Below are 27818 nucleotides of genomic sequence, written 5' to 3'. Positions count from 1 at the left end.
TTTTTTTTTAGTTGGAAATTGGGCTATTTTGGGTAGATTATCTTCAGTTAAGTCGGTGTTTACCCTGGGACAACGTAACAAAAGTAAGTCCGTCCGCTTGCTGTCAATGGGTGCACCAAATCCAACGCTTAAAATCCACATTTGGACACTGACAAATAGATAGGTGATCATCCGCTTTCCCAACAACTCCGGCAACCGCTAAAGGAAATCAAAACTTAGTGTCCCTCAAGGCTTGAGCGCTCGTGTAGAATAAATGAGTGCCGGTAATTTTTTTTTCACACAGAAATTAAGTTGCCAGCTCTCACTACAACTGACTAAGAAATACCTGTCCGGATCAAATAGGATTCCAGCTAAAAGAGGAGAGAGCGCTGGACGCGGGCAGACCCATGTTCACAGAATGCAAACGCACGTTGTAACCACAGGATCCATCTGAAAGAGATTTATTTCTGTTTCAGCGCTGAGTTTAGTCTAACCATTGATCCACTCACCCAGTTCCACACACTATGGTGGAGAGAGAGAGAGAGAGAGGGGACAAATAAGACACTTCTAAAAATTGCAAAATCATCTTTTTTTTCTTTTCCCGTCTCCCCCTGTCCCACAGGGCAGAGAGGGTGGGGGGGGGGGCCCACCACAGCAGCAAAGGTTTGGGTGAGTGTAACTGTCCTCACTCCAGTCCCACTTTAGAAGGTACACATTAAGGTAAGCCCTCGCTGACAATCGAGTCGAGATGAGTCACAGCGCGTTGAGTAAATTTTATAAAGAAAAGGATGGTAACATTTTGACACACAGACCTGGGAAGTTGGAGATTTAAGACCCCCAACCCCCCTCTCCCAACACTCCCTCCTTCCATCCCATATCTCAATAGCCCCCTCCCACCCCAAGATTTATTAAAGCAAACATTAGCCCCAACAAGTATCAGCATTGAGTGTCACAGGGTGGGGCAAATGTAATGTGGGCGGATGTATCTCCGCTTAAACAGCAAGACTTGGGTAGAGAGAGAGAGAGAGCAAACTTCATTCAGTCCGGTTCGCCTGTTGGAGCGAAGTTAAGAGAGCTCAAAGCCGGGAGGGAGCTGGGAACAGGAGCATAAGACAGCCCAGGACTCAAGCACGACAAGACATCGAAACCAGCTTCAGCTCACCTTGAAAGAAAACTTTCTTTCTGAGGGATTATTCTTACTCCGATTCCAACTTTTGTTGTTTTTTATAAAAATATATATATATATATATCCCCCAAGGAGAAATGCCTGGAAAGAGACAGAGGGACAAAGGAAAACGCAAGGAGAAAAAGAACAGAAAAGAAGAAAAGACCGATGAAACTGTCACAGGTACAAAAAAAGTTTTTATAAAGTAACAAAAACTTTAGAAAAACTTTACTCAAAGTTCTGAGCTGTCATTGAGAAAGTTTCACTCCCAGAGTGAGGAGACCATCTCTAACTTTTCCTGAAGTTAATTTTCTTCTTTTCATTAATCACGGGGCTATTTAACCAGAATTCTTCCTTAGATTCTTGTCAGTGACTTTCTGTTTTAAGCATTTTCTCCCCTTCCCATTTTCGTAGCTGGTGGTCTTCACTGATGCTGTTAAAGAGGGTCTGCGTTGGGCTGGCACGGAGCTGTGTGCTCTGAACCAGTCCTGGTGGCTGGCTGCTTCTCCTGCATTACCCAGGGAGTCATGTCCTGAGCTGAGGCCGGGCGCTGAGCACTTGTACCTGGAGCCCAAGGCAGCGTGTGGCTCCCTGCGCCCTCTCTCCCTTTCAGACGCTGCTTGGGCTCCCTCTGCTGGAGCCCGACTCCTTTCCCTCCAATCTGCCTCTGCCCTGGTGAAATGCCCCCCTCTCCACACACACACACACATACACAAGTACCCTCCCCGGGGACTGCTGCTGCTAAACTTCATTATTTGCCTCCCCAGATATGAGACAAGCTCTGCATCAGGTTGCCTCAGTGTTACTCGGGAGTAACGTGGGACTTGTATCGTTGACAGTTCAATTTGGCAGTCTTTTTACAACACTGGTGCTCGCCTGCTTGAGAATTGGCTTGAGGAAGGCATTGTGGCGCAGTGGTTGGCACTGCTGCCTCACAGCGCCAGGAACCTTGGTTCAATTCCGACCTCGCATGACTGTCTATGTGGAGTTTGCACATTCTCCCCGTGTCTGAGTGGGTTTCCTGCGGGTGCTCCGGATTCCTCCCACAGTCCAAAGATGTGCGGGTTAGGTGGGTTGGCCATGCTAAATTGTCCCTTAGTTTCCAAAGATGTGCGGGTTAGGTGGGTTGGCCATGCTAAATTGTCCCTTAGTTTCCAAAGATGTGCGGGTTAGGTGGGTTGGCCATGCTAAATTGTCCCTTAGTTTCCAAAGATGTGTGGGTTAGGTGGGTTGGCCATGGTAAATGTTACAGGGATAGGGCAGGGGAAAGGGAGTCGGTACAGACTCGATGGGCTGAATGGCCGCTTTCTGCAGGGTAAAGATTCTATGAACGGTGTGGGCAGTGAAGAAGGGGTTTTTTTTGATGGTGGGTAAGAAGAAGGAAATGGGGCTTAGGGAGTCAGAGAGTTGACATCCGCAGAGTGAGCTGAATAGGAAAAGGGAAGTGGAAAGGATTGAGGGGTGATCTCTTTGATGTAGGTAGCTCAGTCGGTCAAGTGGCTACCATCTGAGATGTAAAGCTCTATGGTCCAGGAGTGGAAACAATCTGCAGATCACAGGTTAGTCCGGTGGTTATTCTAAGCATTGCTGTGATCTGGTAGAGCGGTGGAAGTAGATACAGCACAGCAGAGATCGTGGTTAATTTTGTCCTTTTCATTGAGCCTCAGTGTTGTTAAGGCGTGAGGCTGGAATGCTGAGAGAATGAACTTACTGCACCCGATGTGGTGGATTTTCTATTTGGTGGGGTGGCTTGAGAAATTGTCAAGTGTTTGAGCTGTTGAAGATATTCTGATTTCTGTGAAATGGGTCTGTGTGTTATTTACTGCATTAGCTTGAGGATGACAAGTGCTTCCCCAGTGCTCCCTGAGCTGCATCTAAAATAGTCCCAGGATACTGCCTGTGCCATGGACAACAGAGTCATAGTCATAGAGGTTTACAGCATGGAAACAGGCCCTTCGGCCCAACTTGTCCATGCTACCATTTTTAATTAACCACTAAGCCTACGTCCCAATTGCCTACATTTGTCCCATATCCCTCTATACCCATCTTACCCATGTAACTATCTGTGATCGCATACGGGACCACATTGGTGTTTCTGCTGTGAATTAGCTCAGACAAAGACTGTCTGAGGGATTATCAGTTTAATAAAATGTGCTTTTTTTTGGCCATAGTTAAAGTTTTATGAAGTTACTATGAAAATCTCCTAGTCACCACACTCCAGCACCTGTTTGGGTACACGAAGGGAGAATTTAGCATGGCCAATGCACTTAACCAGCATGTCTTTCAGACTGTGGGAGGAAACCAGAGCACCCGGAGGAAACCCACACAGATGCAGGGAGAATGCGCAGACTCTGCACAGACAGTGACCCAAGCCTGGAATTGAACCCAGGTCTCCAGAGCTGTGAGACAGCAATGCTAACCACAGTGCCATCATGTTAAGTATTATATCTCCCGTGACCTCACAACATCCTAAAACACACCTTTAGACCCCCCAGTGACTGTCTGTGTGGAGTTTGCATGTTCTCCCCGTGTTTGCTTGAGTTTTCTCTGGATGCTCTGGTTTCCTCCCACACTCCAAAGATGTGCGGGTTAGGTTGCTTGGTCATGCTAAAAAAAAATTGCCCCTTAGAGTCCTGAAATGTGTAGGTTAGAGGGATTAGTGGGTAAATATGTAGGGATATAGGGGTGGGGCCTGGGTGGGATTGTGGTCGATGCAGACTCGGTGGGCCGAATGACCTTTTTCTGCGCTGTAGGGTTTCTATGATATGATTTCAATGACTTCAAAGATGTGTGGGTTAGGTTGATTGGCCATGCTAAATTGCTCCTTAGTGTAAGTGAGATTAGTAGGGTAAATACGTGGGATTTTGGTAATGGGGTTGGGTGGGATTGTTAACAATGCGGGCTCGATAGGCCAAATTGCCTTCTTCTGTACTGTAGGGACTCTATGATGATTCCATGATTTTGCTGTGCAGTGATAATTACAATGTAGGGAGTGTACCAAGCCACTTTGCATGCGGCAAGGGTCCCAAAAAGACATTGTGATATTAATCAATTAATTGCTTTTGACTGCATGATGAATATCGGTCAGGAAGAACTTCCCAACTCACCTTTGAAAAAGTCTTCTGAGATCTTTTTATGTCCAGCTCAAGCGGGGAGACAGAACCTCAGTTTAACATCGCCAAAAGATGAGGCAGAAATCACACAGCAATAACACTTGTGAGAGGGCGATGGTCAGCCTTACAAGGAAATAAATTCGTCAAGCCACACTCGGTGACAAACTGTTCCAATGAATACCTTGTTAGTTGTTTGTTTCTCTTCCCACACAAGGTGGACTTTCATCTGCTCCCACAACCAGGTTTTCCTGGAACAGATCACTAGCCCGCCTCCAGAGGCTTATAGTTTGAGGGGTGCCACTCTGCATTAAGTATAGCTGATCAGGAATCTCTACTGTTCTAACCGCCAGGCATTGGCATGTTGGAAGGATTTTGCAGGTTGATACACAACCTGTTTGGATGTGTTACAAGCACACCTTCCTTGGATCTCCTTGGATTGGGAATTGAACATGGAGTATCATAGTTCAGCGGCAGGGACACTACCCACTGTGCCACAAGACCTCCTACCCTAGTAGTAATAGCTAATTAATACAATGGTAGGACCCCCAATCAGTGATGTTCATAGACAAAGCTTTACACGCTTGCCTCGTAGCTTTAACATCTGTAGATAGATTTGTAGATTTAACATTATGTAGATAGATGTTAATTGTTGAAATAATAGATAAAGATTGATACATCGGAATGCGGTATGCGCATGTTAAGTATGTGTACCTATGTGGCCACTGATTGAAATGTCTACCCTTTCAAATGATTAAAGTTTATACAAATTTGCATTTCCAACATCAGAAATGTGGCTGTAAAAAAGGTTGTCTATCGCTTCCAGGTTGTCAGTGAAAAAGAGACTGTGTGTCTCTTCATGAGTTGGAGTAAAGTTAATCTGAAATGGGTAAAATCCGTGTTCCAAAGTTGTTGAAAGGCTGTAACATAGCCCCGGCTGTTATGTGGTCAGACTGTGCTGTTTAAAGGTGTTTGCATAATTAAATGACTTTCTAGTTTCAATTGTTCTGCCGAGGCCAGACCCTCTAAAATTAGCCTGAACAAGTCGAGTTTGTTGAATCCAAATAAATTCCATGGAGACAATTTTGAAATCATTCAACCTCCATTTTGACTTGATTTGATTTACTATTGTCATATGTATTAGTATACAGTGAAAAGTATTGTTTCTTGTTTGCTATACAGACAAAGCATGGGAAACGAAAGGAGAGAGTGCAAAATGTAGTGTTACAGTCAGAGCTAGGGTGTAGAGAATGATCATGGTAGTATAAGGACGTCCATTCAAAAGTTTGATGGCAGCAGGGAAGAAGCTGTTCTTGAGTTGAATGGTACATGACCTCAGACTTCTGTATCTTTTTCCTGATGGAAGAAGGTGAAAGAGAGTATGTCTGGGTTGTGTGGGGTCCTTGATTATACTGGCTGTGTTTCCCGAGGCAGTGATGTGTAGGCAGAGTCAATGAATGGGAGACTGGTTTGCGTGATGGACTGGGCTTCATTCACAACCCTGTGGAATTTCTTGCGGTCTTGGGTAGAGCAGGAGTCATAGCAAGCTGTGATACAACCAGAAAGAATGCTTTATATGGTGTGTCTGTAAAAGTTGGTGAGAGTCATAGTGGCCATGCCAAATTTTCTTCTTCTGAGAAAGTAGAGGCATTGGTGGGCTTTCGTAACTATAGTATCGGCATGGGGGGACCAGGACAGGTTGTTGGTGACCTGGAACTTGAAGCTTTTGACCATTTCTACTTCATCTCTGCTGACGTGGGTTTTCTTTGTAAGAAATTGCACCATTGTAAGCTTATCTCTTTAAAATAAGAGACAATTTTAGCCAATAATGGCGTTCATTACATTACTTGTTTAATTTTAGTAGGGTTGGTTTGTCTAACAGCTGTCAATCTTTCAATGCTTCGCATTTCCAAAATACAAATTGTGTGAATTTGGGGTTCCGAGATTGGGGCGAACTTTTGGGGTTACTGTCATTCGTAGAGAGAGGCAGCAGCAAGATTCACAACCAGAACGTACAAAACATTAAAAAACTCATAATGTGGAACAGACGTGAATGATGAAGCTTAAAATGGAGTCTTGATGTTACGCAGAGTAGAACTAGTTCCATGTCATCACAGCATTGGGATAAATGACACCTGCATTCTTTTCCATGAAATTATTTAGCAATCTTCTGAGAAAATGTCTTTTTAATATTAGTAGCATCCGACTGACTGTGAAAGAGCAAATTTAAAATCGCCGTGTTTCTTAAGTAATCCGACCGCTCCCAGAAAGTTTGTTTTACACGTTAGTGCACAGTGGTTAGCATTGATGCCTCACAGTGCCAGGGACTCGGGTTCGATTCCCGGTTTGGATGACCATCTGTGTGGGATCTGCACGTCCTCTGCGTGGGTTTCCTTCAGGTCCTCCTGTTTCCTCCCACAGTCCGAAAGACGTGCTGGTTAGGTGCACTGGCCATGCTAAATTCTCCCTCGGTGTACCTGAACAGGAGCCAAAATGTGGCGACTGAGGGATTATCATAGTAATTAAGTATGTGTACCTATGTGGCCACTGATTGAAATGTCTACCCTTTCAAATGATTAAAGTTTATACAAATTTGCATTTCCAATATCAGGAATGTGGCTGTAAAAAAGGTTGTCTATCGCTTCCAGGTTGTCAGTGAAAAAGAGAGTGTGTGTCTCTTCATGAGTTGGAGTAAAGTTAATCTGAAATGGGTAAAATCCGTGTTCCAGTGTTGTTGAAAGGCTGTAACATAGCCCCGGCTGTTATGTGGTCAGACTGTGCTGTTTAAAGGTGTTTGCATAGTTAAATGACTTTCTAGTTTCAATTGTTCTGCTGAGGCCAGACCCTCTAAAATTAGCCTGAACAAGTCAAGTTTGTTGAATCCAAATAAATTCCATGGAGACAATTTTAAAATTTTGAGCGGAAGAGTTTCCAGTTCGGCGAGACCGCAGAAGGCAATGGCAAGCCACTGCAGTACATTGCCAAGCATCATAATGGGTCAATCAGTGGGACAATGTACACCAATATGCTCTTAGGGTATGGTACCTGAAGGAGGAGGAGGTCACAATTGTCAATCAATTTGCATGCAGCAGGATCCCAAAATAGGACAGGCAATGAGATAATGACCAGGTAAACTCTTTATGGGAGTATTTGAGGCAACCAGGCATTTTGGCGCAAGTTGATTTTACATTAGAGCTCATGGTGGCACCGTGGTTAGCACTGCTGCCTCACAGCGTCAGGGATCCGAGTTCAATTCCTGCCTTGGGTAACTGTGTGGAGTCTGCACGTTCTCCCCGTGCCTGCGTGGGTTTCGTCCGGGTGCTGCGCTTTCCTCTCACACTCCAAAGGTTGCAGTTTAGGTGGATTGGGCATGGTAAGTTGCCCCTTACTGTGCAAACTTGTGTAAATTAGGTCGATTGGCCAAGCTATATTGCCCCCTAGTGTCCCAAGATGCATAGGTTAAGGTGATTAGCCAAGGTAAATTCGTGGGATTATGGATATAGGGGTCTAGGTGGGATGGCCCATCGGAAAGTTGGTGCAGACTCGATGGGCCAAATGGCCACCTTCTGCACTGTGGGGATTTTATGATTCTCGGATGTATCATTCCACCATTATCCAGAATATTAGCAATCTGGTTTGTACATAACGACATGATTCTTTAACTGGAATGCATGCTGGAGAACACACAAGCTAAACAGAGGGAGCAAGTCTATAGTTCCCTCAGTTAGACTGCTAAAGCCCACAGAAAGCCAATGTCCTATGGGAACTCGAAACAAGTGTTTTTTCACAAATAGGACAAAAATTTTAAAAAGCCAGAGCAAAATCATGACATTCAAAGTGCCTTACTGGAATTACAAGCTTGCTTTATTTTCAGTGTAGCTATACGTCTAACCATAGCAGCTGCCACTCCATTGTTAACATCGTACATTGTAACCTCTACCATCCAGGATCCCTGGGACCAAGTTATTGCTGGATTATAGAATGATATTAGAATGTCTGAACCACAAACGTCTGAATTGGAAAACAATGCAGATGTAAATATTTACCTGACACCTAATACAGTGATAAGGCGTTATAAAGACATGATAAAAATTGCTTCACTTAGATAAATACTACATCTGCTCTGTTTTTAATCCCAAAGTATTGGGCTAAAATGACTCCAGTGAGAGTCATTGTCACTGTCTTGTCAGGATGTTGCCTGCTCTGGAAGGTATTAGCTCTGAGGAGAAGTTGGATAAACTCGGTTTGTTCTCACTGGAACGACAGAGGTTAAGGGACGACCTGATAGCTGTTTATAAGATTATGAGTGGCATGGAAAGAGTGGACAGCCAGATGCTCTTTCCTAGGGTAGAAAAGTCAAGTACTAGGGGACGTAGGTTTAAGATGCGAGGGGAAAGGTTTAGAGGAGATGTGCGAGGCAAGTTTTTTTTTACACAGAGGGTGGTGAATTTCTGGAACGCACTGCCCGGGGAGGCAGTGGGGGCAGGTACGATAGCAGCATTTAAGGGGCATGTAGACTAGTACATGAATAAGATGGGAATGGAAGGATACAGACTCCGTAAGTGCACACGGTCGTAGTTTAGGCAGACATCATGATTGGCGCAGGCTTGGAGGGTCGAAGGGCCTGTTCCTGTTCTGTACTGCTCTTTGTGTGCTTGCTTGCTCAAAAAAAATACCCAGACAACTGGTGTTATACAGAACTGGAGCAGTTACTGTGTATAACATTAACAACTAGTAAAAGAAATGATAACACAGTGACACTTAAAACATTTTATTGTCACATGGTGGGATATGATGAAAGCCACATTGGTTTAAAGAGAATAAGTCTCTCGCTTCAGTTCTGCATTACAGTCTCCTAGCTGCATCTAAAATGATCCCAGAATACTACCTGGGGTAGTTGTAACAGTGAAGTTGACAATCAGAATGTTAATGAGTTAATAATTCACCCCAAAATGCAGTCACATCTGAATTAGGTAATTGCGCATATTCCTTTAATGCACACGTGTTATCACATTTTTCTGCCTTGTTGTAATGATTGGGCAGATTGTTCAAAATGGGTTTTGACGATAAGATTGTTGATAGCAACAGAATCTTGTTTGTCCAAAAGCATTTATATATGTACCCTGCAGAACTCACAGACATGTTGAAACACTAACATCTTTAGTACAAGTCATTCGATGCTTTGGGTGATTAATGGCACACATTCTATCGCATCATAGTTTACTTCTTTTGCATTCAGTACTTGCAGTTTATGAAATCACTCGGTAATTATAGTTTGGGATGGCCGGTCAATGTACCTTAACACATCCCTCCAGCAGAATCCAATTCCGTCGCAGGATCAAACAGCTTCTTCAAGGAATCTGAAACTTTTGTCTCTACCATTCTACCTGAGAAACTATTCCAAGCATTAATTACTCTCAAGTGTTCTGATGTCAGTCTTAAACTTGCTGTTTGCTGATTTGAGCCCACGTGGCTTACTTTCAAACAATATTCTGATTATAGCTTTTCCATTCCCTTTTCCAAATTATATCCCCCAATAAGACTGGTGGCACAGTGGTTAGCACTGCTGCTTCACAGTACCAGGGACTCAGGTTCAGCTCTAGCCTTGGGCTTTGATTTGATTTATTATTGTCACATGTATTAGTATACAGTGAAAAGTATTGTTTCTTGCATGCTATACAGACAAAGCATACCGTTCATAGAGAAGTAAACGAGAGAGTGCAGAATGTAGTGTTACAGTCGTAGCTGGGGTACGGAGAAAGGTCAACTTAATGCAAGATAGGTCCATTCAAAAGCCTGATGGCAGCAGGGAAGAAGCTGCTCTTGGTACGTGACCTCAGATGTTTGTATCTTTCTCCCCATGGAAGAAGATGGAAGAGAGAATATCCGGGGTGCGCGGGGCCCTTAATTATGCTGACTGCTTTGCCGATTGGGTGACTGTCTGTGTGGAGTTTGTATATTCTCCCCGTGTCTGCGTGGGTTTCCTCTGGGTGCTCCGGTTTCCTCCACTGTCCAAAGATGTGTGGGTTAGGTTGATTGGCCATGCCACATTGCCCCTTTGTGTCAGGGGGATTGACAGGGTAAATAAGTGGAGTTATGGGGATGGGGCCTGCGTGGGATTGTGGTCGGTACAGACTCGGTGGGCTAAATGGCCTCCTTCTGCACTGTAGGGATTCTATGATTCTTCAATGAAGATCACCTTAGATGCCCCTTTTGCTTCAGAAGCCCACATTCACCCATCTTTTCGTGTAACTCAGTCCTCCTGATGCTGGGGGTCAGTTTTGTAGCTTTTTGCTGCGCTGGTTCTGACCCTTGTGTCCCAGTAGTCGGAACTGAGCACAAGACTCAGGGTGCAGTCTGACCAGAGTTCATGACTTCCTCCTCTGAATTGTATTCTAACTTTTTAAATACCATAGGTGGATATCTGATCAGTTTTGTTGACTGCAACTTTGCGGTGGTTGGATATCTTAGAAATTTAAGTCTATCAAGGCTTCATCAGTCTCTTTCTGGTTCACCCTCAGTTGTTTCAGCAACATTCAACATACCAATGTTGGTTACCATGCACAAAGTTCACATAGAAATTATTACTTCTCATTCAGTAACCAGATAATATTCAGTCATTTCTTTTGCTTCCACTCCCAGATTTTTGCCAGTGATTTTACAGGACAGAACCTTACTTAAGACATTACTATATTGCACAGGATGTGAGCACCATATTTTTCTGTGCCATTAATCGACCTCAGGATCAAAGAAAGATTAATATTAATTTATGACCTATATTGGCTCCTGGTCTGGTAATGCCTCAATGTTAAAACTACAATTTTTGTGTTCCTCCAGTTCTGGTCTCTTGTACATTTCTGAATTTCATTGATCTTAGGAAGCCATGTCTAAGAGCTCATGGCTTCCTAAGCTGTGTACTAAAATGCCCTAAACTCTGGAATTCCCTCCGTAAACCTCTCTATCTCTTTATTCCCTGAAGGCAATCTGTATAGTCTAACGTGGATGGCACAGTGGTTGGCACAGCACCAGGGACCAGGGTTCGATTCCTGGCTTGGGTCAGTCACTGTCTGTGCACAGTTTGCACATTCTCCCTGTGCCTCTGTGGGTTTCTTCTGGGTGCTCCAATTTCCTCCTACAATCCAAAAGATGTGCTGGTTAGGTGGTCTGACCGTGCTAAATTCTCCCTCAGTGTGCCCGAATGGTGCCAGAATGTGGCGACTCGGGCATTTTCAGAGTAACTTCATTGCAGTGTTAATTTAAGCTGACTTGTGATACTGATGAATAAACTTAAAAAACCCTCAAACCTTTGTATATCTGTCTAACAGCGCGTTTGTGAAGCGTCGCGGGGGATTAACTCTGTTAACGGCGCTATATAAATGCAAGTGTGAGCGGCACTCGATACTTCCTCTCGAGGTCAGAAGCTGTTGTTGACATCCCGGGGTTATTTTTAAAGGACAAATCACCATTCCATCAAACTGCTGCAAAAGTAAGCAAAGGTTTTGTTGATTCTCCGCTGCTCACTCATTTCATAAGCAGCAGTGATTGAGGTGAAGATGGCACACAATCTGCTTCAATCTCTGCCACAGGAGAGCCAGCTGACTTCTGGTCATCACTCTTCAAAGTGACGATTGGAATGTCAACATATCGATCACCGTGATGCTACAGAGTACAATGGGGACGTGATCATACTGCAACTGCAGGAGCACTGGAGGACGTGCCCCTGTCTATATCAATGGGGATGAAGTTGAAATGATCGAGAGTTTCAAGTTTCTAGGCAGGTCACCTGTTCTGGTCCCCCAACGCCGATGTTATAGTTACGAAAGCCCACCAACGCCTCTATTTTCTCAGGAGGCTAAGGAAATTTGGCATGTCCGCTACGACACTTACCAATGCACCATGAAAATCATCCTTTCTGGATGTATCACAGCTTGGTATGGCTCCTTCTCTGACCAAGAAACTACAAAGAGTTGTGAATGTAGTCCAATCCATCACTCAAACCAGCTTCCCATCCATTTACTTTGTTCACACTTCCTGCTGCCTCAGAAAAAGCAGCCAGCATAATCAGGGACCCCACGCACCCCAGACATACTCTCTTCTACCTTCTTCCATTGGGATAAAGATACAAAAGTCTGAGGTCACGTCCTAACCAACTCAAGAACAGTTTCTTCTTCCCTGCTGCCATCAGGCTTTTGAATGGACCTAGCTCGCATTAAGCTGATCTTTCTCTACATCCAAGCTATGGCTGTAACGTTACATTCTGCACCCTCTCCTTTCCTTCTCTCCTCAATGAACAGTACACTTTATCTGCATAGCGCACAAGAAGCAATACTTTTCCCTGTATACCAGTACATATGACAATAATAAATCAAATCAAATCTAATTGAACCTTTCCATGCTAAGCCAGCTGGTCTCTCCAACAAAGTCAGCAGGGAATGGGAGATGCTGAGTGCATTCTGACCCGCACGACTTGGATTAATCTCCAGTCACAGCTTTCAAGCTGCCTCCTCCTGGGACATTTCGCTACGTTAAAGGTGCTATATCAATGCAGGCTGCTGCCGTCTGATTTTGGAAAAATTCCCATGCCTTTCCAGGATGGATGGAATTTTGAGCCCATGCCGGGTTGGGAATGGAGGTGGGTGGGATTTTAAAATAGCCCCATCCCAGCCAGCATGCCAGTTCTCCTCAGCAGCCCCCCCACCCTGACTATTGTGCTGCGGCTTGGCGACCATCTTCACCCGAGCGCAAACAATTGCTCGGAGAACGAGAATCTCCTCAGTGATAGGGCCTGGGGATGGGATTGTTGTCGGTGCAGGCTCGATGGACCGAATGGACTCCTTCTGCACTGCCGAAATGCTATGAACTCCTCTAAATTCCAAGAATGTCTACGGTGTCGGCCTGGGGGCGATGTAGGGATGCCGGTGTTGGACTGGAGTAAACACAGTTACAACACCAGGTTAGAGCCCAACCAGTTTATTTGACAGTAATCTTACGAGCTTTCGGAAACGGTGTCCCTTTGTCAGGCATGTGGAAGGTTCTCACACACTTGACATGTGCACCCATACACCTGACGAAGGAAAGCTTGTAAGATTACTATCAAACTGGTTGGACTCTAACCAGGCGTTGTGAGACTTCTTACGGAGGTTACAAGGACAGGGAGGAGTGAGTTCCTGGAGGAGCTTGATCACGAGTGCGAGGACTTCTAAAATTGAGGCGTGGTGGAGGAGGTAGTTCAGCAAGGACAGCGGTAATAGGCAACTTGTTTGCGTTTGGATATTAGTGACAGAGATTTGAATGAGCTCAGTGGAAGTTAGAAGCTAGCCAAGAAAAGTATTGGAATAACCTGTTTGAATGAGACAAAACCATGGAGGAGGATTCGAGGAGAATATCTGGATTTGGAGACGAAGGACGGAGATGGCGGTGTAGCTGGTCTTGGTGCTGGAGAGGATATAGGGTCAAAAGATCAACTCAGACTCAAGTAGGTCGGCAAGGTATTGGACTGACTTGTGTAACCCATGGATAGTGGGTAGCTGGCTGGAATCAGTAGCTAGAGAACAGAGTTCATGTTCGATATAATACCACAAACATGACCGTAGCAGATTAGTGTCCCAAGATTTTAAACCTTGCCACTAGTTGTGTGCAGTGTGCTTCAGAAATTCTCCTCATGTTGCAAGGGCCTAATCTGGCTAAGCTGTTCTGATTCTTACGTAAAAGAATTGATGCTGGAACAAATACTAATCACCAACTTGCCTGCGTGACAGAAACAGAATAGACTCTGTAAATAAAATGTGTATTTTGTTTGAGTAGCTTTTATGTAAGCTGCTTTGTAAGTACGGTTTTCTTCCAAAACAATTTATCTTGAGCCTTGGATGCTTAGTCAGCTTCCATAACTGGATCGCTACAACTGGCTTCTCTACCCCAGGCTAGGGAGGGAAATCTGTCAGGGTTCCTCCTTGATTGTTCCAACATAGCCTCTGCTGGCAAGTGCCTGTCTGTGGCCTTCGGGTTAGGCTGCCCACTGCTCAGCTGGTAGTGCTCTTGCCTGAGTCAAAACATTGTGGGTTTAAGTCCCACTCCAGGAGTTGAGTAGGCTGAGGGAGTGCTACATCACCTTGGATGTGATATTAAACCAATGCCCCTTCTGCCTTTTCTTCCCTCAGTTAGCATCAGGTAAACATGTTGTCTGGTCATCTAATGTTCTGGGGATCCAGGTTTGAATCCCACCATGGCAGATGGTGGAATTTGAATTCAATTTTAAAAAAAAACTGCAATTAAGAATCTAGTAGAAACATAGAAGATAGGAGCAGCAGGAGGCCATTCAACCCTTCAAGCCTGCTCCGCCATTTATCATGGTCATGGCTGATCGTCCAACTTAATAGCTTAATCCTGCTTTCTCCACATAACCTTTGAACCCATTCGCCCCAAGTGCTCTATCTAGCCACCTCTTGAATACATTCATTGTTTTGGCTGATGGCCATGAAACCATTGTCAGTTGTCAGGAGAAAAACATCCGGTTCACTCATGTCCTTTCGGGAAGGAAATCTGCCATCCTTACCTGGTCTGGCCTACATGTGACTCCAGAGCCACAGCTCTGGAGTCACAGGTTGACTCTTAACTGCTCTCCGAAATGGCCTCACAAGCCAATCAGTTCAAGGGCAACTAGGGATGGGCAATAAATGCGAGCCTTACCAGCAATACTCACATCCTATTAACGAAATAAAAGAAAGGTCCTTATCATACTGCTGCTTGTGGGATCTTTCTGTACATAAGTTGGCTGACAAGTTTCCTACTTCACGACAGTGATGACACTTGGAAAGTACTTCATTGACTGTGAAGCCTTTTGGGGCATGTCTGTTGGATATTCAAAATGCCACGTAAATACAAGTCTACTTTGTTTCCTCAGGATTAAATACTCTGATAATCCTGAATTGTCTGGGCTGAGATGCTTTTGGGACAACAGGAACTACTCCTGAGCAAAAGTCAAGACTTTTAAGAACAACATTACTGAGGATGTTGGGCCTGGAGGGGGAGATGAGCCCTTTGGGTCGATATCCAATTATTTCTTTTATCTCCCCCATCCCCTCCCACAATGTGTGTGAACCTTAGAGTTAGACACACTGGGCGTGTATGTGTGAAAGTCCCAACATGTCACATGAAAGTTGGGGAGCAGCACAAGAGATGACAGACACAGGAAATGCCGCAGTGATTCCCAGATCTGGGACAACCCAATTGGAGAAAGGCTGCTCTCAGGAGGCGAGCCCTGAGCCTGAATCTGTGACTTCCCAGCATTGGAGACATATGGACCAGAAAAGTACAGACCGCGGAACCACCTCTTCAGTTTGAGTTTGTTTCCAGCTGTGATGCTCTGCGCATAAGCACTTCTACAGCTGGTCAGTGCATTTCAAATAGCAACAAATAAGGAAACTTGCAGCATTGGCTTCATCTGGCTAATCTACTTACACATTTTAACCGTTGAGTCATTTCTTCATCCATCATAGTCATGTTGCCTGGGAGAAAAGCAGTGGGGTTTACAGAGGGGGCTGCGCAATGATTGAGAAGCAGATATTTCTCAAAGGTCTCAAGACTACCCTGACATCCTGCCAGCAATGACTATGATGATTGAAAAATAAGAAAAGTGCACTCCGCTGGGTTGCATCTTTATTCAACACAGGTTCTCTCTCGGGGCAGTGAAGGGCAGTGAGGCAGATGCAGCTGGTGCTAATTGCAGATACACCTTTTTAGAAGGGTGAAGCACATGTGAAATAGGGCATTGGTTAGAGCCAAAATTCAAGGCATCAAACTATGATTATAAAGACCGGTGAGGCAAGCCGGTGTGTGGAATGCAGTCAAGTTGGACATGTCCCATTTTGGACTAGGATGGCACAGTGGTTAGCACTGCTGTCTCACAGCTCCAGAGACTTGGATTTGATTCCTAGCTTGGGTCACTGTGTGTGTGGAGGGTGCATGTTCTCCCGTGTCTGCATAGGTTTCCTCCGGGGTGCTCCAGTTTCCTCCCACACGCCAATGCAGGTTAGTTGCATTGGCCATGTTAAATTGCTCCTTAGTATCTGGGATATGCAGGTTAGAGGGATTAGCAGGGTGAATATGTGGGGTTACCGGGAGAGGCCATAGGTGGGATTGTCTTTGTTGCAGACTTGATGGGCTGAATGGTCTCCTGCACTGGAGGGTTTCTATGATTCTATGTACAGTAGGGATGGCGGGATATACTTTTTGAGGTGGTTTACATTTTCATAGAATAATATAATGGAGGCCATCTGGTCCATCAAGTCTGCACTGACAGCAGTCCCACCCAGGTACTATCCCCGTCACCCCATGTATTTACCCTGCTAATCCCCTGACACTAAGGGGCAATTTAGCATGGCCAATCAACCTAACCTGCACATCTTTGGACTGTGGGAGAAAACTGGAGCACCTGGAGGAAACCCATGCAGACACAGGGAGAACGTGCAAACTCCACACAGACAATGACTCGAGGCCGGAATTGAACCCGGGTCCCTGTCGCTATGAGGCAGTGGTGCTAACCATAGTGCCACCATGACGCCTACATAGGAAACTAAATTAGGTGTGGTTTTCTCACGAGAATAACTATGTCATTCAGCTGGTCAGGAATTGAATCTAAAACTTGTGTTATTTCTTTAAAACACAAACCAATTCCATCTCAACAAATGCTATCATTTGCTCTTCTCATGTGCAACATCTTAGAAATCTTCCAGCTATCAAACTTCATCATTTAAAAAAAATTTTTAAATGGGATTTGGGCATCATTGGCTCGGCCATTCTTTATTGCCCATCTCTAGATGCCCTTGAGAAGGTGGTAAAAAGCTGCCTTCTTAAAGTGTAACAGTCCATTAGAAATTTCTAAGTCCCGATTCATATTGGCAACTATCCAACGCTGACTTGTCACCTCCCATTATACCCTCCCGCCAGCAGCAGCGCTGTGGTGCCCCAATTTTTCATTTCCAACTAATCAGCATGAATTTTAGATAAAATGCCAAGTTCAAACCTACACTATCTCTCTGCTTTCCAAATTGCTTTCCTCTATGAAATGATATGCATAGAATGCATTGACATTCCTTAAGTGGGTCACCACATTCTATGCAGTTTTTGTTTTACCTGTAGGTGGTGCTGTAATGGGGGGGTTTTCAATGTAAAGTATCATGACATTAGTAACGCTCCCCTCAACCATACATCTCGGTGTCATTCTGTCTCTGGTACTCATGACCTGCACAGAATCGTATATCCAAGAGGCTAAAAAAAAGGCTAGTTCATAATTATTAAATTTATGGCCTATTAATGTTTCAAATATTGTCATAGAATCCCTACAGTGCAGAAGGAGGCCATTTAGCCTGTATAAACTCTCTGACGAAGTATCTTATCTAGGACTTCTCCTCCGTCCTAATTCTGTAACCCCACATACTTATACTGCTGATCCCCCTAACGTACCCATCTTGGGACACTAAGGGACAATTTAGCATGGCCAGTCCCCCTAACCTACACATCTTGGAACATAAGAACATAAGAAATAGGAGCAGGAGTAGGCCATCTAGCCCTTCGAGCCTGCCCCGCCATTCAATAAGATCATGGCTGATCTGTTGTAGCTCAGTTCCACTTTCCCGCCCTCTCCCCATAACCCTTAATCCCCTCTCTTATCAAGAACCCATCAACCCGCTTCTTAAAAATATTTAGCGAGGCAGCCTCCACCACTTCAACGGGCAGAGAATTCCAGAGATTCACCACCCTTTGAGTGAAGAAGTTCCTCCTCAACTCCGTTCTAAACCGCCTCCCCTTTATCTTGAGGCTGTGCCCCCTAGTCCTACTGTCTTTTTTGAGCGGGAAGAGTCTCTCCACCTCTATCCTATCCATCCCATTCATCATCTTATACGTCTCAATGAGATCTCCCCTCATTCTTCTAAACTCTAACAAGTACAAGCCTAGTTTATTCAGCCTCTCCTCATAGCTCAATCCCCTCAACTCCGGTATCAGCCTAGTAAACCTCCTCTGCACTCCCTCCAGGGCCAAAATATCCTTGCGCAGGTGCGGCGCCCAAAACTGCACACAGTACTCCAGCTGCAGCCTCACCAATGCCCTATACAGCTGCAGCAAGACCTCCCTACTTTTATATTCAATCCCCCTCGCTATGAAGGCCAGCATCCCATTTGCCTTCCTGACCACCTGCTGCACCTGCAAGCTGGGTTTTTGCGACTCATGCACAAGGACCCCGAGGTCCCTCTGCACCGTCGCCTGCTGCAGTTTTTCGCCACTTAAGTAATAGTCCTTCCTACCATTCTTCCTACCAAAGTGGACCACCTCACACTTGCCAACATTAAATTCCATTTGCCATTTCCTGGCCCATTCGCCCAGCCTATCTAGATCCTTCTGCAGACTCTCCACACCCTCCGCACAATTTGCCTTTCCCCCAATCTTGGTGTCATCAGCAAATTTCGACACCCTGCACTCGGTTCCCTCCTCCAGATCATCTATATAAATGGTAAATAGCTGAGGCCCCAGCACCGACCCCTGGGGCACCCCACTAGCCACCAACCGCCAATCCGAATAGCACCCATTGACCCCCACTCTCTGCCTCCTATTTGACAACCAATCCTCTATCCACGCTAACACCCTACCCCCAACTCCATGTCCCCTGACCTTCTGCAATAACCTCTTGTGAGGTACCTTGTCAAACGCCTTCTGAAAATCCAGAAAGACCACATCCACCGGCTCTCCTCTATCCACTGCCCTAGACACATCCTCATAGAACTCCAGTAAATTTGTCAGACACGACTTCCCTTTAATGAAACCGTGTTGCGTCCGCCCTATCAAGCAATTCCCTTCAAGATGCCTCGCAATTTCCTCCTTAATGACGGATTCTAACATTTTACCTACCACAGACGTTAAACTAACCGGCCTATAATTCCCCGCCTTTTGCCTGGCACCCTTCTTAAACAACGGCGTAACATTAGCCGTTTTCCAATCTTCCGGCACTTCCCCAGAATCCAGCGACGTCTGGAAAATAACCACCAAGGCATCCACTATCACCTCCGCCATTTCTTTCAGAACCCTCGGATGCATTCCATCCGGTCCTGGGGACTTGTCCACAATCAGCCCCTCCAGTCTGTCGACGCTAAGACACAATTTAGCATGGCCAATCCACCTAAGCTGCGCATCTTTGGAGTGCAGGAGGAATCCGGAGCATCCGAGCGAGACCCACGCAGACACAGGGAAAAGGAACAGATTCCACGCAGACTGTCACCCAAGCCGGGAATAGAACCCAGGACCCTCGCACTGCGAGGCAGCAGTGTTAACCACTGTGCCACTCTAGGGAAAATTAAGGATTCTTAAAATTTGAATTATCTTTTCAAATAAAGGGCCCTATCATTCAATTATGATAAAGTTCTGAAGTGTAGGACTGTATCTTTTAAAAAAAAATGCAGGGTTTCTTCAAATTGATGACAGTAATTTGGATTCTTTCCGTTCTCTCTTCCCTCTCCCTCGCTGCCTGGTGATGCTTCACCACCTTCCTCCCTTCCATTCCTTCCCCCTCTCCCCCCCAGTGACTGGACTGAGGTCCCTATTCACTCCTCCCTGTCACATCGCGCAGTGCAGCATTCCTGTTTCAAATTGATGTGAGTTCCAAATGGACGGGAGGGCCCGCAGTCCGAGCTTGTGGCCTGAAATAAGGTTCACGCAGCCTAACAATTGGAGTGGTACACCGCACGATACATGATCCAGCTCAAATCCGGTTCAAATGTAGTTTCAGAATTTGAACTCAGTTGAAAAGGAGCTGAAAATAATAGAAGGAAAGTTGGTCGCAGCCTCAGTAACCATGAAGCAGTTGGAGTGGTGGAAAACGCAAAGCTTCACTCGTGCCCCATAAGGAAGGGAAGCTGCCTTCTTTACCTGGCTCTGGCCTACATGAGATGTCATTCCCCACCCACATCATTGTGGCTGACCTTTATCATAAGCCCGTAAGATATAGGAACAGAATTAGGTCATTCGGCTCATCACGCCTGCTCTGCCATTCAATCGTGGCTGATATGATTCTACTCCTCATTCTCCTGCCTTCTCCCCGTAACCCTTGATCCCCTTATTGATCAAGGACTTACCTATCTCTGTCTTAAGGACACTCAATGACCTGGCCTCCACAGCCCTCTGTGGCAATGAGTTCCACAGATTCCCCATCCCCTGGCTGAAGAAATGTTTCCTCGTCTCGGTGACGGGGTCGGGATGCCAGTTATTTGTATCAAAGCTCCATAAAGGACAGCCTCGGCCAAGATGATGGCCCACCATCAACTTCTCAGGGGCTGGCGATATTTGCTGATCTCACTACTGAGACCCACATGCTAAGAATGAAGAATAAACATGACACGCCCAACACTTCTAAACCATCAGGGTCAGGAATAACCTTCAGCTGCTCACACCCTAGTGTCATAATCTCATGAGAGGTGTACCCTCAATAGGGTCTACAACAGAAAAGGTGACATCAATTAATCCCTGAAGGAAGTGGGGTCCACAGGGTACACATGTAAATAGTTTGGCCTTGATTCAGGTTCGAGGATCTCACTCTGAGTGGCAGAAGAATTTTCAGTGAGACTCTGAGGTAAACTTTTTCCGACGGACTCCTGTCCTGATTTTTTTTTTCTTTTGTTCACTCACATTGTTGCAAAGGCCAACATTTATTGCCCGTCTTAATTCCCCAGGAAAGGATGGTGGTGAACTGCCACCACTCCAACTGCTTCATGGTTACTGAGGCTGCGACCAACTTTCCTTCTATTATTTTCAGCTCCAGTGAACTGACTTACTCGCATGCTTGACATAGTTGTTAAAGGTCAATCACTATGCTATGGGTCCCAGAGTCACATATAGGCCGGATCAGATAAACACAGTAGAATCAGAGTGTAGAAGGAGGCCATTCTGCCCATTGAGTCTGCACTGACAACAATCCACCCAGACCCCATTCCCCCAACCCCATATACTTACCCTATCTAGTCCCCCTGACATGAAGGGGCAATTTAACATGGCCAATCCACCTAACCCGCACACCTTTAGACTGTGGGAGGAAACTAGAGCACCTGGAAGAAACCCGCCCTGATATGGGGAGAATGTGCAAACTCCACACAGACAGTGACCTGAGGTGAACCCGGGGTCCCTGGCGCTGCGAGGCAGCGGTGCTAACCACTGCGCCGACCAGGTACCTGAGTCTACTGCCCTGTGCAATGCTTCAGTAACAGGTGGGGTGCAACTGGAAATCATTTCCAAGGCATCAACATTCTGAGATGATCTGTGAAAGCACTCCGAGGGCTGCGGGAGAGGAGACAGATTGGAAACAAACTGGAAGTGACCTTGTTCAGTGAAGGTTACATTGCATCGACTCGTTTGGCACTGAGGAAGGAAGAATCAGCAGGTATAGACGGGTAATCAGCCATATAGATAAAAATGACACTGCCATAGACAGCCTGAGAGGAAATCTCTTCATTTTTGCAATGTGACTAGCCAGAGCCTCTGCTTCAATGAGTATATTAATATATATCTCTACTTAGAGATTAATAGCATTTTAAAAGATTGTGTAAACAATAAAAATCAGATTTTATACAACTTTTTTTATTCATTCATGGGACATGGGAATCGCTGGCTGGCCAGAATTTATTGTTTTATTTGAAGCTCAAAGTTTTAAAGTTTATTTATTAGTATCTCAAGTAGGCTTATATTAACACAACAGTGAAGTCACTCTGAAAATCCCCTAGTTGCCACACTCCGGCGCCTGTTCGTGTACACTGAATGAGAATTTAGTACGGCCAATGCACCCAACCAGCACGTGTTTTGGACTGTGGGGGGAAGCCGGAGCAAACCTACACAGACACGGGGAGAAGTGCAGACTCCGCACAGGCGGTGACCCACACCGGGAATTGAACCCGAGTCCCTGGTGCTGTGAGGCAGCAGTGCTAACCACTGTGCCACCGTGCCGCCCCGTATCGCACATCCCTAGTTGCCCTTGAGGGGGCAGAGTGAACCACATTGCTGTGGCTCTGGAGTCACGTGTAGGCCTGACCAGATAAGGATGGCAGATTTCCTTCCCTAAAGGACATTAGTGAAGTGGACGGGTTTATCTGACAATCGGTGATGGTTTCATGGTCACCTGTAGATTCTTAATTCCAGATTTTTTAATTGAAATCAAATTCCACTATCTGCCGTGGTGGGATTTGAACCCGGGTTCCCGGAATGCTAGCTGAGTTTCTGGATGAATAGTCGAGTGATAATACCATTAGGCCATCTCCTCCCCATAAGTTGATACTTGCTTGAATATACATAGTTCCCTGCACATGATACTGCACTGTAGGATATTGACAGCATGTAGCTGTGCTTGGAAAGGCTATTACAGGAACCGATACACATCCATCCCATAGCACTTTCCCTCACTGCTGAACATCATCCACTTTTGTAATCCCCCTCTCCAGCTCCATACATCCACTTGAAACCTTATAGATGAATCAATAAGTACATGTTTGAAGCACAATATTCAATTAAACTGCACAACCCTATAGTGTGTCTGTGCAGGGCACTGAAACTATATTTGAGACTGTATTTGTAGAGATGATTGATGAGATTCAGTCAGTGAGGGTCAAACGCAAAGGCCAGCTCCACAAGGCCCAATGTGGTTTCACCTGAGGGAAGATAAAATAATAACATCAAAATGGATCATTGGCTGGCCAATGTTTTCCTCTCTTTTCTGTAACTTCACCTCACTTAAAAGGAAAACTCAATTGCAGCTAAAAATAGTCCAATCTTGTATTTGATACAGCATAATATTTCTACCTTGCCACCCTCTAGTGACCGTGCTTGAAATCTTTGCCAACAGCGATGTTTATCGTTTGCAATATAAATAGAAAATGTTGGAAAAATTCAGGAGGTCTGGCAGTGTCTGTGGCGAAAGAAACCAAGCTCTTCATAGAATAGAATCATACAATCCCTACAGAGCTATTCGGCTCATCAAGCCTGCACTGGCAACAATCCCACCCAGGCCCTTTCCCCATAACCCCACCTATTGACTCTAAGGGGCAACTTAGCATGGTCAATCCAACAAATCTGCACATCTTTGTGGGAGGAATCCGGAGCACCCAGAGGAAACCCATGCAGACACGGGGAGAATGTGCAAACTCCACATAGACAGTCACCCAAGACTGGAATTGAACCTGGGTACCTGGAGCTGTGAGGCAGCAGTGCTAACCATTGTGCCCCCACGCCAATGTGGCTTCTTCAGAACTTTTTTTTGGTCCTATATCTAATTTTAAATGTAATTGGGACTGGCTATTACTGTACTCTCTTCATTGCTAATTACAGCACTTTCCATTCATCAGGTGGCATAGCAACCTGGGTAGCGGGTCTTCTGATCTCCAACTCACCACATCGATCTGTCCATACAGAAGATGTAGCAATCTTGTCTTTACCAATCTAGAACAAGCAGATTTAGGACCAAGTAGCCCACTTGATTGGCACCACATCCATTCCCTCCATTGCCAATGCTCAGTAGCAACAGTTTCTATAAGGTGCACTGCAGATCCTTAGAAAGCACTTTCCAAGCCCACGACCACTTCCATCTGGAAGGACAAGGGCAACAGATATATGGGAACATCGTCATGTGCAAGTTCCCCTCCAAGCCATTCATCATCCTGACTTGAAAATATATTGGCCGTTTCCTCGCTGGGTCAAAATCCTGCAGTTCCCTCCCTAATGTCATTGTGGGTTGACCACACCACATGGACTGCAGCGATTCATTTTCTCAAGGGCCAACTAGGGATGGGCAATAAATGTTGGCCAACCAGCGATGCCCATGTCCCATGATTGAATACAAAATAAATGATAAGGAACGGCAGATTTAAAACAGAGATGAGGAGAAACTACCTTTCTCAAAGGGTCATGAGTCTGTGGAATTCACTACTCCAGAGTGTGGAGGATGCCAGGACATTGAGGAAGAGCTGGATGGATTTTTAATTAGTAATGGGTTTGAAGGGCTTTGGTGAATGGGCAGGAAAGTAGAAATGAGGCCGAGATGAGATTAGCCATGATTGTATTAAATGGCGGGGCAGAGTGGAGGGACTGAATTGTCTACTCTTGCTCCTAGTTCTTATGATTCTTGTCTCTGTGTGGCAACATTCTTGCAATAATACTTGAGATTCTCCGATGTAGCACAGTCGTGGCCTGAGGCTAATTGGGAAGCCAGATCTGACGAGGTGCAGTAATTAGTTAATGGACACCGTCACTGGGCGTGTGGTTTCAATGCTGATACTTGCCTGGCGTACGCATGCAAACTTTTCAATGTGCTTGTTGGTGTTATAAAGCAAAGCTTGTGAACGTTTTGCTTTTGATTATTGTTTCACTTGTTTCGATTAGAGAATGGTTGTAGACCTTTATTAAGTAAATATGTACACATGACGTGTTGCGCGTTTTTATTTTATCAAATAATCCAATAACATAACCGCTCTAACCTTATCCGTGTGAATAAAACAGTGGGCCCAATTCTCTGGCCTCCCAGCCGCATGTTTGCCGCCGGCGAGAGTTGGTGCGCTGTTTGCTAGCTTCAGGGTTCCCTGATCCCGCCACTGTCACCGGAGAATCCTTCTGGCATGAATGGCCGGAGAATTCAGTGTCTGTAGAGCACTCGGGGCGAATGGGATCAAAGGTTACAGGGAGAAAGCAGGATTAGACTATTGAGTTGGATGATCAGCCATGAGCGTGATGAATGGCGGAGCAGGCTCGAAGGACCAAATGGCCTCCTCCCACTCCTATCTTCTATGTTTCTATATCCTCGCCTGTCACTGGCCAGTCTATGGCATGACACGGATCCAGTGGCTATTTACAGTCTTGCTCTAAAGAGGCACAAACAGAAAATGGCGGAAAAACTCAGCCAACATCTGTGGAGAGAGAAATAGTGTTAACATTTCGAGTCCATGTGCCTCTGTTTCTCTCACTACAGAGGCTGCCAGACCTGCTGAGCTTTTCCAGCATTTTCTGTTTCTATACCTGATTTCCAGCATCTGCAGTATTTTGCTTTTACTAAAGAAATAAAGTTGGTTCGTGGAACGTAGAAACATAAGAGGTGACCTAATAGGTTTTGCTAAGAGTAGACAGGGAGCGGGATGTCACGGTCTTGCTCGAGTGAGACTGGAAATTCCCGCCCAAGGTTGCCGGATATTTCCATTGTCCACTTCTTGCCTGCTCCGATTCCGTGGCGGTCAGAGAATTCCGGTGAGAGAGGAAAAGAAATGATTCCCTTTGATGAATGGACGAGAGGACATAGATTTAAAAATCTGTAATAAAAGATCTCGACAGCGGGTGAGGAGTAATATTTGGGCAGCGTTTTGAAAGCTTTACCTGCAAAGATGGTGGAAGCTGTTGGCATCTCTCTAAAAGAGTTGGTAGGGTCTTGAGGATGAGGAACTTGCAGGGTTACAGAAAAAAAAGAGGATTGTGGGTTTTAATCGCACTTCTAAAGGGCCAGCAGCAGAGGCATTATGGGCCGAACGGCCTGCTTCTATGCTGTAAGCGTCTCTGACTCTGTCATCAATTGGAAGAATTGGACCAGCGATGGGCGGTGGGATTGCAGACCTGCGTCCTGCCCAGCCGCTATCATGGCGACTTCATCTTCATAAAGAGAAGAATTTCCCAAGCGATTCTGCGGCCACACCAGGCTGTAAGTGGTTTCGTACTGTGTCACAATCTTATCTTCCCGGACAACCTGACAGGTTCAGCCAACCGAGGCAGACAGTTCTGAGTGCAAAGCATCCCTGGGAGCTGGATGTCAGCATTCTGCTGGTAACCTGTCTATTAATGAAGGATGTGATTCCTGACCAGAATGCTTAGTGTTTGATCTCCGTTAATTACACCCGTACATTAAATCCATGGCACAATTAGGCTTTGTACATGACTTTGCTAAATGTCAATTGATTTTAAAGCTTACCAATGTCAGACTTCCTTCACTTCCACGATCAAGACGGAAGCTACAGTGTTATTTGGCCAACAGTTTTCTTTCTTTTAGCTTCAATGGAGTGGAAAGAGATGTGTTTCAGTACTGAGCCCCCTCAAATTGGGTAGAGTTCTGTCTCGGAACTGTAACTCACTCTGACTCGCTCAACTGATCCATCTTTGGATAAGCCTTGGAGTGGCAGTTTGTATTCTCACCCATCATTTCTCTAAGCGAGGTGGCTCTCTGAGTGGTTCAGATTAGCGTGGGGCATGAATGCAGCACAAGTGCAAGGTAACGTCAGCCTCCAGAGAACAGGCTGTCATCCCATCAGCCTGGGCTGAACTCAAAAACCATTCCCCAGAGGTCAGAGGTAAGTGTGCTAACCACCCCTCCTCCACTGTCCGAGCTGGCCCCTAACTGGGTATGTTGTTTCCTCTGACCCAGTGCCATCTGGTTTCAGTCAATATTCGTCATAGTCAATAGAAATGGGCTCATCACTTATTTAAGGTTTAAAGACATTCTGCCAATGTCATGAGCAGTGGTTATTGATTGCCCATTGGCAAACATTCCTTTTGTCGCTCTCGAAAGTCCATTTTCCAAGTTTTTTCTCTCTCTTCCTCCTAAGATCCAGCTGCAGGGAGGCTTAAGCAAGCAGCAGCTCTTCACTAGTAAGTGTCAACAAGCTGTTCAACTGCTGAAAGCCTAATCAACCAAGACTGTCATTGGTTCACATGCATTTCCGCCCAGGAGTGAACTGACTGATGTTAAGCAATGTCAACTCATTTCAAAGACAGCGCAAGTTTTAACAATCATAGAATCCTTACAGTGCAGAAGGAGGCCATTCAGCCCATCGAGCCTGTGCCATCGATTAGGATTCATCAGGTACCCCTTTCTGTGATGGACTTATCAGGTATCTCTTTTGAGACCAACCAAATAAACAAACTCAAATTAACTTAGGGACAAATTAAAAGGGGCAGATCCCCAAAAAGGAAGGGGGGCACCAAAAACAAAATTGAAAGGAAACGTAAAACATCAAATTAAAATGTGAGTGTCGGGGTCTATAACGCACCCCAGCCCCTGCGGTGCCTGGACTTATCAGGTAGTTCGCACTCTAGCGAGCCAACCTCATTAGCCTGGCTGAAGTTATCACACCTACCTGCCATGATAACGAGTGAACTACAAAGTTCGGCTGAGAGGAGTGGTGCGCAGTTTACATCTCCGGATGTGAACGTTTCCTTTATGATGCAAACCCAGCATTTCAGAATTATTCCAAATTTGCACATCAGGTGAATCGAATGAATGAGTGCTGCTTAATCTTGGTTTGGAGTTTCATTCTCGTCCCTGCCATCTTTAAAAAGGCTTTGTGTAAAGCTTGCTCTCACGTACAGACTTGAAAGAAAGTAAATGATACTGCCCACCAACTCCCCCCACCCACCCATCTCAATGTTACCTGCTCCAAATTGGTAAAAATGGTGCTGAAGGGTGAGGTGGGGATGGTAAAGTAACCCAAGGAGATCTTGCTTCTTTCATGTTGTACCCACGTGTAAACCCACGCTTTTGAGCATGAGAAGAAGAACAGAAAGAAAGC

The 27818-nt window shown here is 45.4% G+C and overlaps 1 protein-coding gene across 1 annotated transcript in view; it reads left to right on the top strand.

The window, feature by feature from the left end:
* The first annotated feature begins 992 nt into the window (after positions 1–992).
* nrg1 (neuregulin 1) overlaps positions 993–27818 on the top strand; it is a 204323-nt gene continuing 177497 nt past the window's right edge. Inside the window, exon 1 of the mRNA XM_080195081.1 lies at positions 993–1327. Coding sequence (XP_080051207.1) covers positions 1243–1327 — 85 coding nt within the window. The 5' untranslated portion in view covers positions 993–1242. The remainder of the gene's footprint in view (positions 1328–27818) is intronic.

This window comes from Carcharhinus amblyrhynchos, chromosome 1 (assembly GCF_965287045.1).
Source record: "Carcharhinus amblyrhynchos chromosome 1, sCarAmb.v2.hapA, whole genome shotgun sequence".
NCBI lineage: Eukaryota > Metazoa > Chordata > Chondrichthyes > Carcharhiniformes > Carcharhinidae > Carcharhinus > Carcharhinus amblyrhynchos.
Note: the sequence above shows the minus strand (reverse complement) of the source record. Positions and strands in the feature narration are given on the sequence as shown.